Source organism: Ahaetulla prasina, chromosome 6, assembly GCF_028640845.1.
Source record: "Ahaetulla prasina isolate Xishuangbanna chromosome 6, ASM2864084v1, whole genome shotgun sequence".
Lineage (NCBI taxonomy): Eukaryota > Metazoa > Chordata > Lepidosauria > Squamata > Colubridae > Ahaetulla > Ahaetulla prasina.
Genome location: NC_080544.1, coordinates 20,098,775 through 20,111,380, shown reverse-complemented (window position 1 = coordinate 20,111,380; position 12,606 = coordinate 20,098,775). Strand labels below are relative to the sequence as shown.

At 42.1% G+C, this 12,606-nt stretch overlaps 1 protein-coding gene across 7 annotated transcripts in view; it reads left to right on the top strand.

The window, feature by feature from the left end:
• The window catches only part of HERC4 (HECT and RLD domain containing E3 ubiquitin protein ligase 4), a 79,562-nt gene extending 67,431 nt beyond the window's left edge, over positions 1–12,131 (top strand). For 5 of the 7 annotated variants that reach the window (XM_058189477.1, XM_058189476.1, XM_058189475.1 and 2 more), the window contains 8 exons: positions 294–461; positions 834–977; positions 5,727–5,893; positions 7,626–7,692; positions 8,231–8,313; positions 9,160–9,343; positions 10,163–10,265; positions 11,678–12,131. In XM_058189477.1, coding sequence (XP_058045460.1) covers positions 294–461; positions 834–977; positions 5,727–5,893; positions 7,626–7,692; positions 8,231–8,313; positions 9,160–9,343; positions 10,163–10,265; positions 11,678–11,886 — 1,125 coding nt within the window. In that variant the 3' untranslated portion in view covers positions 11,887–12,131. Of the gene's footprint in view, positions 1–293; positions 462–833; positions 978–5,726; positions 5,894–7,625; positions 7,693–8,230; positions 8,314–9,159; positions 9,344–10,162; positions 10,266–11,677 lie in introns of those variants that run through there. The other 2 variants (XM_058189480.1, XR_009155865.1) reach the window with 2 other exon arrangements.
• The last annotated feature ends 475 nt before the right edge of the window (positions 12,132–12,606 follow it).

Genomic DNA, 12,606 nt, shown 5'->3' with positions numbered 1-12,606 from the left:
GTGTTCCTGCAGTTGCCAAACAACCCCTGAAACATGGTCATCATCATTATTGCTGAGCATTTATGAGGTCAGAGCAAGATTTAGACAACAAGAAATTTCTTGGTTAGGAACAATGTGCTTGTTCATCTGGGGGGGAAGAAGATGGAGAAAAACTTTGCTCTAAGGAGCAAATGCTGGAACTCACCATTAATATAATTTTACTAACTTAGTATGAATTTTCTGTAAACTCTGTCTTCGTCCCATGTTCACTACTAAAACTGCTACTCCTAAGGCTTTTACTTGATTTTTCCCAGATGGCTGTTGACCAGGCTCACAGACAGAATTTCTCATCTATTTTTCTCCCAGTATTTGAATCTGTCAATCCATGTCTGATCTTAATTGTGCGCAGAGAAAATATTGTGGGGGATGCCATGGAAGTTCTAAGGAAAACAAAAAATCTAGATTACAAGAAACCTCTCAAGGTAGGCCGTGTTGGCATATTTTAAATTCTTGTCGCACACATCAACTTAACCATTGTGATTCTCCATCCTTTGCTCCTCCCTTCTAAAGGTTCATCTGGGGAATGCCCATTTTGGGATGCAGAAAAACAGCTTGCCCATAAAGGATTCTTCTAGTAGTCCCAGCCATTCAAAAATACTATCACTATTATTTATTTATTTTTTTAAAAACCTGGAGCTTCATTAATATATTTGAATATCAAAATTAGGAGCAATTTGAGATCCATGACGAATTTGCTTTTTTAAAAAATACATATATTCTGTTATCCATGTAACAAATCTGTACTTCAATGTAACAATTATAACTTAGTAGGCTAACTTCATTGCCAATGTTAGGTTATTTTTGTAGGTGAAGAAGCTGTTGATGCAGGTGGAGTCCGCAAAGAATTTTTCTTGCTTATTATGAGAGAACTGCTAGATCCCAAGTATGGAATGTTTAGATATAATGAAGATTCGAGACTGATCTGGTTCTCAGATAAGGTATGTTAATCTGTATGATGGGGGTATTTTTGCTAGTGTGATGGCAGTGAATAGATTTTGGTTTGCCCTGCAGAATGAGGCTAAGTGTGGTTAGAGAAAGACTATTCTAATTATACCAGTTCACACCAACTGTTCTCTTGTGGTTCATGATGGGATTTCTGCATCTGGCTTTGTGCTTCAGCTTGGATGGGTTACCTTTCTAGGTAGGCAGCTATATCTGGTTATGCGCTTTCTGGCTGAGGTCTGGTATTTGTCACTTGTTGGAGAGAAGAACACTTGCAATGGGAGTGAGGATCTATGCTTTGTACTTAGATATAGGACTTCTAAGCTGTGATTTATTTTATTCGAGGAAAACGTATGTGCTGTTTTTCCAGTTGCAACCTTAAAATTAACATACAGTTAATAGCATTATATGAAAATCAATAGGATAAGCAAAAACAATTGTGGAACAAATAGGCCTTTCAAAAAAAAAATAGAATAGAATAGAATAGAATAGAATTTTTTTATTGGCCAAGTGTGATTGGACACACAAGGAATTTGTCTTGGTGCATATGCTCTCAGTGTACATAAAAGAAAAGATACGTTCATCAAGGTACAACATTTACAACACAATTGATGAGCAATCAATCAAAAAGCATCTAGAAAGATAATTTTGCAATAAAAGGGCACTGTGGAAAAGGGCCTTTCCCCAATCATGATCTGTCCTGCTTGAGAAAATGTTTAGAATTGAAGAAGTGTCTGAGAGTATTATGTTGTCACTTAAGCCAGGTTGAGTGCAAAAGGACATATAAACATTTGTCTTAAGCAGCTGTAAAGATTGAAATATCTCAGTTTGTGCTCAAAAGTGCGCAAAGGAAGTTATGGTAGACTAGTGCAGGGGCAAAGCTGGCTGGGGAATTCTGGGAGTTGAAGTCCATCAGGCTTAAAGTTGCCAAGGTTGGAGACCCCCTGCACTAGTGCATATGCAGCATTTCTTTTGTCCAATTTTGCAAATCAACAGTTCTTTGGGACACATACACATTGAGCTGAAAGAACATCTGCCTCATAGTCACCCAGTGAGTTTTTGTGGCTGATTATGGACTTGGGTCTTCCCAGTACTAACCCACCATACCAGTGGATTGTATTTGGCCTATGAAAGCCATTTACATAGTCTTGCCACACAAGTCTTGCCTAATCTCCCCTTCTCCTACTCCCAGGTGGGCTGCAAGGGACCATCATGTAGAAAAAAAGGACTGAAATTCACTGTGTCACTAATTAAGAACTGTGTAGTACTCTCTCCCTCTCCCCCGTCCCCCGATCTCTCAGAGAGAGAGAGAGTGTGTGTTAATAAGCATATGTGTGCAGGCCAGGGGTGAAATTCAGCTGGTTCTATCTGTTTCGGGCGAACCGATAGCGGCGGCTGCAGGAGGCTCTGCCCACCCATGTGGATGCCATGGTGTCGCTTTTTTATGACGATTTTAAGCCTCTGCGCATGTGCAGAAGGCTTTGCGCATGTGCAGATGATGGTGCACACACATTTGAGAACTGGTAGGGAAGGTAAGTGAATTTCCCCCCTGGTGCAGGCCCTTATAATAGGTGCATGATCTATGTACAAGCATGACTCTTAAAACCTGAGCAGCAATTTCAGAGCCCGAGTGTTTCCTCAACTCTGGATTGCAGTAACATTGGCAGGATGTTACTGGAGCCTAGGGATGATGGCCGAAGTATTTCAGCGTAGAGGTTGCAAGGGTGACCAGTGTAACCGATGAATTGTACACAGAGTTGTATTGACCTCTAAGGATCCCAGATACAGTGGGAGCCTTAATTCTTCAGGGAGAAGGGAATCCCATTCACTCTTTGAAGTTAGCCTCTGATCTGGGGTATCAAAGCGCACGCTCCATCTTCTTCCTTCGACCAACCTCATGTTGTGCCAGGCAACACTTGACTCCTACCCATGTAGTGGCCAGTATCCGTTTAATTGCTATAACATGGGAGGATTGTTAAAGCAGACGATTGTTTTTTTTTTCCTGAGGGAAAGTAGCTGGTTAGAAGAATCTTTAATAATGTAGATCCCAGTCTGAAACAGATGAGTTCATTTTCAGTGCTTTGGCTTTGTAAAAGGTTCAAGTTTTACTTGAGGTTTGACATTTATTGAACACGCACCTTACTTGTAGAACTTAGATAATGTGCAGTTCTTCATGGAACAATGTAAGTTAACGGTGGTTCAGGAGTTCCAGGCCTCCATGACGGCCTTGGACCTGATTCAAGTAACTGATGGCCCTACACACATTGGGGGAGGCGCGCTAGACTTGATTTTTATCTCTGGTCAGTGGGTAAATGATCTGGATTTAGGAGATTTAGTGAAAGAACCGGTGTCATGGTCAGATCATTTTCTTCTTCGCCTAGACTTTCAGACCGCCGCTCACCACCGCAGGGAGACGGAGCCAATGCGTTGGTTCCGTCCCAGGCGCCTGATGGACCCGGAGAGGTTCCTGACGGAGCTTGGGCCGCTTCCTGAGGATCTTACCCACGGCACGACTGAAGAACTGGTTGCGGGATTTGGACCGTGTCGCGCCTTTGCGGCCTCTGACCCGGTGTAGATCTCAATTGGCTCCCTGGTTTTCCGAGGAGCTGAGAGAGATGAAACGCCGGAGAAGACGCCTGGAGAGTGTTTGGAGGTCTAGCTGTTCCGAGGCTGATCGGACACTAGTGAGGTCCTTTACTAGGACCTACCTAGTGGCAATGAGGGAGGCGAAGCGTCTCTACGTTTCCACCCTCATTGCATCGGCAGATAACCGCCCGGCCGCCCTGTTTCGGGTGACCCGTTCCTCCTCCATCAAGAGGGACGGATGACCTCAGGGACGAGCCGAGGAGTTTAACGGTTATCTATACGATAAAATCGTTCAGCTCCGGGATAGCTTGGACCAAGATTGCGATGATCCAGCCGCGACGCCACAGACGCGTCTTGTTCAGGTTATTTGGGATGAGTTTGATTCTGCGGCTCCGAGGACATGGACAGGTTGCTGGGAGGTTACATGCAACTACATGTTTACTGGACCCGTGCCCTTCCTGGTTAGTGCTGGCTGCTCAGGAAGTGACACGAGGCTGGCTCGAGGGGATTATAAATGCTCCTTTGATGGAAGGGGTTTCCCCCGCCGCCTTGAAGGAGGCGGTGGTGAGACCCCTCCTCAAGAAGCCTTCCCTGGACCCAGCTATTTTGAGTAATTATCGTCCAGTCTCAACCTTCGCTTTGTGGCGAAGGTTGTTGAAATGGTTGCATGGCAGCTCCCCCGGCACCTGGAGGAAACTGTCTATCTGGACCCGTTCCAGTCCGGCTTCCGACCCGGTTATAGCACGGAGACGGCTTTGGTCGCGTTGGTGGATGACCTCTGGAGGGCCAGGGACAGGTTGCTCCTCTGCCTTGGTCCTATTAGATCTCTCAGCGGCTTTCGATACCATCGACCATGGTATCCTGCTGCGCCGGTTGGAGGGATTGGGAGTGGGGGCACCGTTTATCGGTGGTTCTCCTCCTATCTCTCTGACGGTCATGAGCAGTGTTGACAGGGGGCAGAGGTCGTCCTCGAGGCGCCTCACTTGTGGGGTGCCTCAGGGTCGATTCTCTCGCCCACCCTGTTCAACATCTATATGAAGCCGCTGGGTGAGGTCATCAGTGGTTTGGGTGAGTTATCATCTGTACGCTGATGATACTCAGCTGTACTTTTCCACCCCGGACCACCCCAACGAAGCGGTCGAAGTGCTGTCCCGGTGCCTGGAAGCTGTACGGGTCTGGATGGGGAGAAACAGACTCAAGCTCAATCCCTCCAAGATGGAGTGGCTGTGGATGCCGGCATCCCGGTACAGTCAGCTGCTTCCGCAGCTGCCTGTTGAAGCGAGGTAGTGGCCCCAAAGGAGGCGGTTCGCAACTTGGGTGTCCTCCTGGATGGACGGCTGTCTTTTGATGAACACCTGGCGGCCGTCGCCAGGAGGGCCTTTTACCAGGTTCGCCTGGTTCGCCAGTTGCGTCCCTTCCTTGATCGGGATGCCTTATGCACGGTCACTCACGCTCTGGTTACGTCTAGGCTGGATTATTGCAATGCTCTCTACATGGGGCTGCCCTTGAGGTGCACCCGGAGGCTGCAGTTAGTCCAGAATGCGGCTGCGCGAGTAGTAACGGGAGCCGCTCGTGGCTCCCACGTGACATCGCTGCTCCGTAGCTTGCACTGGCTTCCTGTGGTCTTCGGGTGCGCTTCAAGATTTTGGTAACTATCTTTAAAGCGCTCCATGGCTTAGGACCCGGTACTTACGAGACCGCCTGCTGTTACCTTTGCCTCCCACCGACCCGTACGCTCGCACAGAGAGGGTCTCCTCAGGGTGCCGTCCGCCAAACAGTGTCGGCTGGCGGCCCCCAGGAGTAGGGCCTTCTCTGTGGGGGCAGTGACGCTCTGGAATGAACTTCCCCCCGGTCTGCGTCAAGTGCCCGATCTTCGGACCTTCCGTCGTGAGCTCAAAACATATTTATTCATTAAAGCGGGACTGGCATAATTAGTGATGTATTTTAATTGGGTTTTTAATATTTTTTAACTTTTTAATTTAAATTTTAATAATCGGCCTTTAAAATTTGCTCTTTTTAATTGTTGTTTTAAACTGTATATATCTTTGTTTTTACTTTGGCTGTACACCGCCCTGAGTCCTTCGGGAGAAGGGCGGTATAAAAATTTAATAAAATAAAATAAATAAATTATTTGCTTTGCTTTCTGTTTGTGTTCACAGACCTTTGAAGACAGTGACTTGTTTCATCTGATTGGTGTTGTTTGCGGATTGGCAATATATAATTTTACTATTGTCGAACTTCACTTTCCATTGGCTTTATATAAGAAGCTTCTGAACAAGAAACCTTCCCTGGAAGACCTCAAAGAGCTAATGCCTGATGTTGGCAGGTGAACACAATTGTAGTTGATATTATAATATAGAAAGTAAATTATCTGTGCTTTGGCTTGTTTCATTAATGAAAAGAATTAAGTTCTGTATTGTCAATCAGAAGATGACAAACATGTGGCTTACTTTGCACTGCTTAGAGAGTTAATGCACGCATTTGTGGTTTCATCAGTTTTGATTTAATGGTCTTGATTAAAAACACAAATCTGATGATGATGAGAAGCATTTGGTGGCTGTTCTAAGAAGTCAGTGCTATCAAATTTTGATTTGAGATCATTTGTTCCCATCGAACCAGCCTGTTTTCTGGCTTCATATTTTTTCTGAAATCTGAATAGAAAAAATGGAGGGCACTTGCAGAAGAAAAAGCAAACACTTTCTCCTCTGTTGTCAAGAACAAACTTTGTAAGACAGAATAAGGTGCTGAATGAACATTACAAAATCTGCCTGGCATTTTCATTGCTTTTTTCAAGTTTGGAATTAAAATTAAAATTAAAACATTTTAAAAACGAGAAATTTTATGTGTGCATATTTAAAAACACATCCTTTAAAACTTTGGGATGAAGGTTATCAAAATAAAAATAGGCAATGTAGCAGGGTTTTTCTTAAGATAGTTGCCATCAAGATGAATTTTTGTGTACCGTATTTTTTGGATTATAAAACGCACTCCTGCCCATCCACCCCTGCCAAAAGAGGGTGGAAATGTTGGTGCGTCTTATACGCTGAATACAGCCATTTTTGGCCTCCCGAAGCCCTGCCCCGTTCGTCCCATTTTCGCGAAAAATGGGCCCATTTTTCACAAAAACGGTGCGCAGAGGGTTTGGGAGGCTTGCAAAGTGCTCCTGGGCAGAGGTGGGTTTCAGCAGGTTCTGGCCAGTTCTGGAGAACCGGTAGCAGAAATTTTGAGTAGTTCAGAGAATCAATAGCAAAAATTCTGACTGGCCCTGCCCCCATCTATTCTCTGCCTCCCAAGTCCCAGCTGATTGGGAGGAAATGGGGATTTTGCAGTAATCTTCCACTGCCACGCCCACCAAGCCACACCCACAGAACTGGTAATAAAATTTTTTGAAACCCACCGTTGTCATGGGGGCTGGGGAGGGTAAAAATGCCCCCGTTTTTGAAAAAAACGGGTGAAAAATGGGCACTTTTTTGCAAAACAACAGGGCGCGCAAAGGGTCTGGGAGGCCTGCAGAGTGCTCCTGGGGACCAGGGAGGGCAACCCCCCCCTTTTTTTTCCTTACTTACCTCTTCGAAATCTTGATGTGTCTTATAGTCCGAAAAATACGGTGGTTGAGGAGAATTGTGCCATATGTTGGAATGTTAGAAAAAATGGCGGCACATGCTATGAAATGATGTCTGGAATTAGAATAGGTACTGTTGTAGTACTGTGAATGAAATATTTACATATGGAGTGATTTCAATATAAATGTCAAAACAGCATGCGCTTGTGGGGAACTATCTTAAGTTTGCAAAAGAGGGAAATATTTTGGGTGAGGGGGGAAGCATGAAGGGTTGGGAGGAGACCAGAAAAGGTACCATTAGAGCTGAAAATCCTCAAGGAAGAACAAATGCGGGATAACTGAACTGAGGGTGCTTCCATCCTGCATTGCATTGTTTTGTGGATGTACCTCCTTGTTCTCAGTTTTGGTAGAAAGAAAGCAAAACCTTTCAAGTTTGCAGAGTCTAACTAAATTCTGCTGTTGCTGAAATGAAAGATTAGAATATTTGATTTTCCAGGAGTATGCGACAATTGCTAGATTATCCAGAAGATGATGTGGAAGATACCTTCTGCCTCAACTTTACAGTAAGCATTATCTGTTAGCACATGTGTCATCAGTTCATTTCAAAGTGGAATGAATATTAATCTACAAATAGAATATTTTATTGATCAAGTATTATATATCAAAATGCCTGACTCGGTGGCTCAGTGGCTAAGACACTAAGCTTGTTGATCAGAAAGGTTGGCAGTTCGAATCCCTAGTACAGGTCTCTTGCGTGAGCAGGCGGTTGGACTAGATGACCTTCAAGGACCCTTCCAACTCTGTTACTGTTACAAGTGTGATTTAAACACAAATAATTTGTCTCTGGTGCATAAGTTCTCAGTGTACATGCCAAAACAGCAAAGTAATAATATTCATAATAATCTAACAATATATAATTAAAACATAATTACAAAGGATAATCATAATAATGCTACCAATAGAGAAGGTAGTGGAACGGATGAGAAGGGTAAAAGTAATATAACCATACTACATGAGTATGTACGTTTCTGTCTTTTGAGTGAAAACAGTGTTGAAAACTTCTGCAAGCAGACAATAAGCTACTTGTTCTCTCCTGAACAGATTACGGTTGAAAACTTTGGTGCCACGGAAGTTAAAGAGCTAATTCCAAATGGTGCTGATGTCCCTGTTGTGAAACAGAATAGGTAGGTTTTTTTTTTGTTTTTTTTTTACTAAAAGTTTTATTTTTACAATCATATCAAATAGTTCATCCAATGTACAGTTATATACAATTAGTCGGGCTTGCCCAGTCACCACCCCCCTTTTTAACACTCTTCCCTCTTCTACCTTCTTCTACTTTCCAACCTTCCTCTCCTTCTCTTATCTACATCCTCTCCTCCCAAGAATAGGTAGGTTTTAATAGTAGACTTCATTTAGTGTTTCATGTTTCTCCTTTTAATTCAAAATTAACTAAAAGGAATCAAGGCATCAACTCACTTAATAATAATCAGCTAGGCCTCTCTGATTTCGTAAACTGTGGCTTATCAAGCTGGGAATGAGCATTGGCCCAAGTTTTCCTTCTGTTCTTAATTTTGGCACTGTGATGTGCATGAAACCATTAAAGAAGCTAGTGCTATGTTTCGTTAACCTGCTTTAAATCGGGCATAACAGGATGTTTGGGCTTAATGTATGCTATAAATCAGGGGTCTCCAACCTTGGTCCCTTTAAGACTTGCGGACTTCAACTCCCAGAGTCCCTCAGCCAGCAAAGCTGGCTGAGGAACTCTGGGAGTTGAAGTCCGCAAGTCTTAAAGGGACCAAGGTTGGAGACCCCTGCTATAAATGAAGCTCCAGAGTCAGGAGGAGAAACAGCACTTCCATAACTATATCTGTCCATGATTTAGCTGAATTAAGACTTTTGCCTGGCTGAATATGTTGTAGAATATTTTGTTGAAGGAAAAAGAAATGTTCACAAGAAAAGAAAAATGGCCATTGTTTAATGGATTGTGTGGTGAGTCTTTCTAAAGGGCTTTTCTCTTCATCCGGTTTTAGGCAAGAGTTTGTGGATGCCTACGTGGACTACATCTTCAATAAATCTGTGGCTTCTCTCTATGATGCATTCCATGAAGGCTTTCACAAAGTGTGTGGCGGTAAAGTTCTTCAGCTGTTTGAGCCTAACGAACTGCAAGCAATGGTGATTGGGAACACAAATTATGATTGGAAGGAACTAGAGAAGGTGTGTGGCTCTGCCAGAAATTAGCTGCTGTTCAGGAATTAAGCCTTCTGCTTGCCAAGATTATTTCCCAATATTTCTTGTCCTTCCCTCTATGCCTTTTGGTAACACAGAACGTTGTAATGAAAAGAAAAAAAAATCAATACCTCTGAACTCATTTTTAATCCACTCATTGGACCTTTATTAAACTAAATGATAATATGGTTGGTGGTAAACATTCAAATAATGGGTTGGAAGTGGGATGTCAAACTCAAGGCCTGGGGGCCGCATCTGGCCCACAGGGTGGTTAGATCTGGCCCGGGGGCCGCATCTGGCCCTGGAAACCAGATGAAGGACTGGCCCGCGGTGCCTCTGCCAGCGAAAATGGAGCTCAGGAGCCTGTTTTTGCTGGCAGAGCGCTCAGGCCTCCACAAGCACCCCCAACATGAGTGACCGTTGAGCTGGCCACGCGCATCATGAACACCTCCATCCCTTCCCCCCCCTCCGAGGTCAAACACAACCCTGATGCAGCCCTCAATGAAATTGAATTTGACACCCCTGGGTTAGAAAATGAAAATTTATGCATGCTGTAGTCCTTTGCATGCTTCCCCAGACATCCCATGATAAATATCACTTAAGTTAATAGAAGGTTATAGCTGAAGTTTTTAAAATAACTTACTTAAGCATGCATATTGCACAGTTCCTTACAGTGTCCTTGCCTGCACTTCAATATCTGTTTAATGGTCAACATTTAGTCTACCATTTGCAGGGGAGAAGGAAGAAAAAAATCCCCAGAGACAATGTTCTTCAATAGTGTGGTTTTGATTTTTTCCCTCTCCTTAGAATACTCAATACAAAGGAGAATATTGGGCAGAACATCCGACAATTAAATTGTTCTGGGAAGTTTTTCATGAGTTATCACTGGAAAAGAAGAAACAGTTTTTGTGTAAGTATCTTCATAAAATGAATACATCTTGACTATTGTTAGCTGGGGTCCTATTTTGCATATAAAGCTAAATCTACCTTCTTTCCAGCTAAGCAAGAGCTACCCAGTTATTCAGTTCTACTTTTAAACTGTCCAGAAGGAAAGCGTCTTGCTTACTTTTCTTTTTAACAGTTTTTAATTAATGGTTGATTTTTTGGTTTTTTTTTCTTAATTGTGTATACCAGGGGTGGTCAAACTCACGTTGTCACGTGATGTATCGGGATTTTTTTTTCCCCCTTCAAAAAACTCAGCCTGGGCGTGACGCATCCGGGCCGTGAGTTTGACAGCCCTGGTGTAGGCTGTCCAAAATCACATGCAAGTAAGATGGGCAGTTGTATAAATTGAATGAATGGAGTTTTTTTTTTTTTGAATGAAAACCATTTCTGCTCTTGGAATGGGAAAGCAGTCCCTGATACAAGCTGTGCAGAAGTAAAGAGTGGGTAATCTTACTGTAGAATTGAATGTTTGGTTATGTATTTTGGAGGTCTATCTTATGTTTTATTCAAAGAAGCCTGGGTCAGTGGTCAGAGTTTATTATCAAACTATAGCTCAAATAAACCAGAATTCCAGGAATCTTGGGAGATACCTTTGGATAGAAAGGGATTTTTTTTACCTCGTCACATTAAAGGAGAAGAGAACATACCAGCCTGAAGCTTACAGCAATATTGTGCAGGTAGAACCTATGGGCCTGCCTTACAATGTTTCCTATAAAACAGGGGTCTCCAACCGTGGCAATTTTTAAGACTTATGGACTTCAACTCCGAGAGTTCCTCAGCCAGCAAAGCTTGGAGCCAAGGTTGGAGATTCCTGCTATAAAATGTAGAATGTATTATGGGAAGCATGAGTAAATATATTTTTAAAAAGCTGAGAAGGGGAAAAACGCAAGATGAATATTTCAAATAAATATTATAAACTATTTTAAGTTTTCTAGGAATCCTTAGTATTCTCTCATTTTATTAAACATAACTTTGTTAAAACATTCCTTTTAATTGGCAAACAATGCAACATTCTTTTTTAGTCTTAGGAAAAGTCAAAACGTTTTTCCTTCCAAATGGAGGGATGGATATTTTTTTAGCTTATTTTAGATCTAAGACTAAGTTTTGAATATCTGGTCTGTAAGTGTTGGGGATGATGGGTCCCTATGGTTAAACTGATTCCCTCAATGAACACTTAAGTTCTTGAAGGTTTAAATAGCCCATTTCCTGATTAATATAGACTTCACAAAAGTAAATAATTCTGTGTTTAGCCAAAAGTACTTTAACACAGTATGTTAACAAAAACTCTTTATATTGTAATCCTGTCTATCATATACTGGTACTCTGTGATAAACTTTTGATATCTGACTTAGATTATTCCATTTTCTTCCTTTTTAGTGTTTTTGACAGGGAGCGATCGTATTCCTATACTTGGAATGAAGAGCCTTAGTCTTATTATCCAACCAACTGGAGGTGGAGATGGATATCTTCCAGTATCTCATACATGTTTTAATCTCCTTGATCTTCCAAAATATACCAACAAGGAAATACTCAGATCGAAGTTGATCCAAGCAATTGATCACTGTGAAGGCTTCAATTTAGTATAATGTAAAAACTCAGCATCATCCAATCATTTAATTGGGAACATTAAGCCAATGCTTAGATCTGCTTTGCAGTGTAAATGAATGATACCCAAGTGGTGATGATTATAAGAAGCTTGTTCATAAACTATGTTCAGTGATCTGATTCTTTCACAGGAGCCAAAAATCCTTATATTAATGATTGTCTTGATGCGAACTGTGGAATTGCATTTTGCCATCTTAATAAAAATGCAATGTTGGAATAAACACAAGTTTCAGCACTAAATTTTAGTATTTCACATATTGCAAAAACGTTGCTGTGTGTGTGAAAGATGTGCTTTTCTTTTCAAATCACTGAAAGTCAAATTAGATTTTCATTTTGTTAAAAGTTTTTTTTTTAAATGCTCTAGCAGCAGTAGAGTATCTATTGCTTTATGGAATTGGGGCTGTTTTGTTAAAATGAAGTTACAATAAATAGAAAGAGAAAGCAAGTACAACATATTTATCCACATTTGGAGTGGGTTTGGTGAAAAGAGAGTGATTTACTATGATAACGAGGAAAATTTATATAGCAACCATTTCATCTTGCAGCTGGTTCACCTTCTTTTACAATGAAAGCAGTCAAGAGGATGTCAAAGCTGTTTTCATTGACAGTTCCTTCACATGTCTATGGAGTTGTCATTTGTTAATTAAAACTATGGAAGAAAAATCCCTTTCTTAAATTTTGAGATTTCATTCATGGTAATC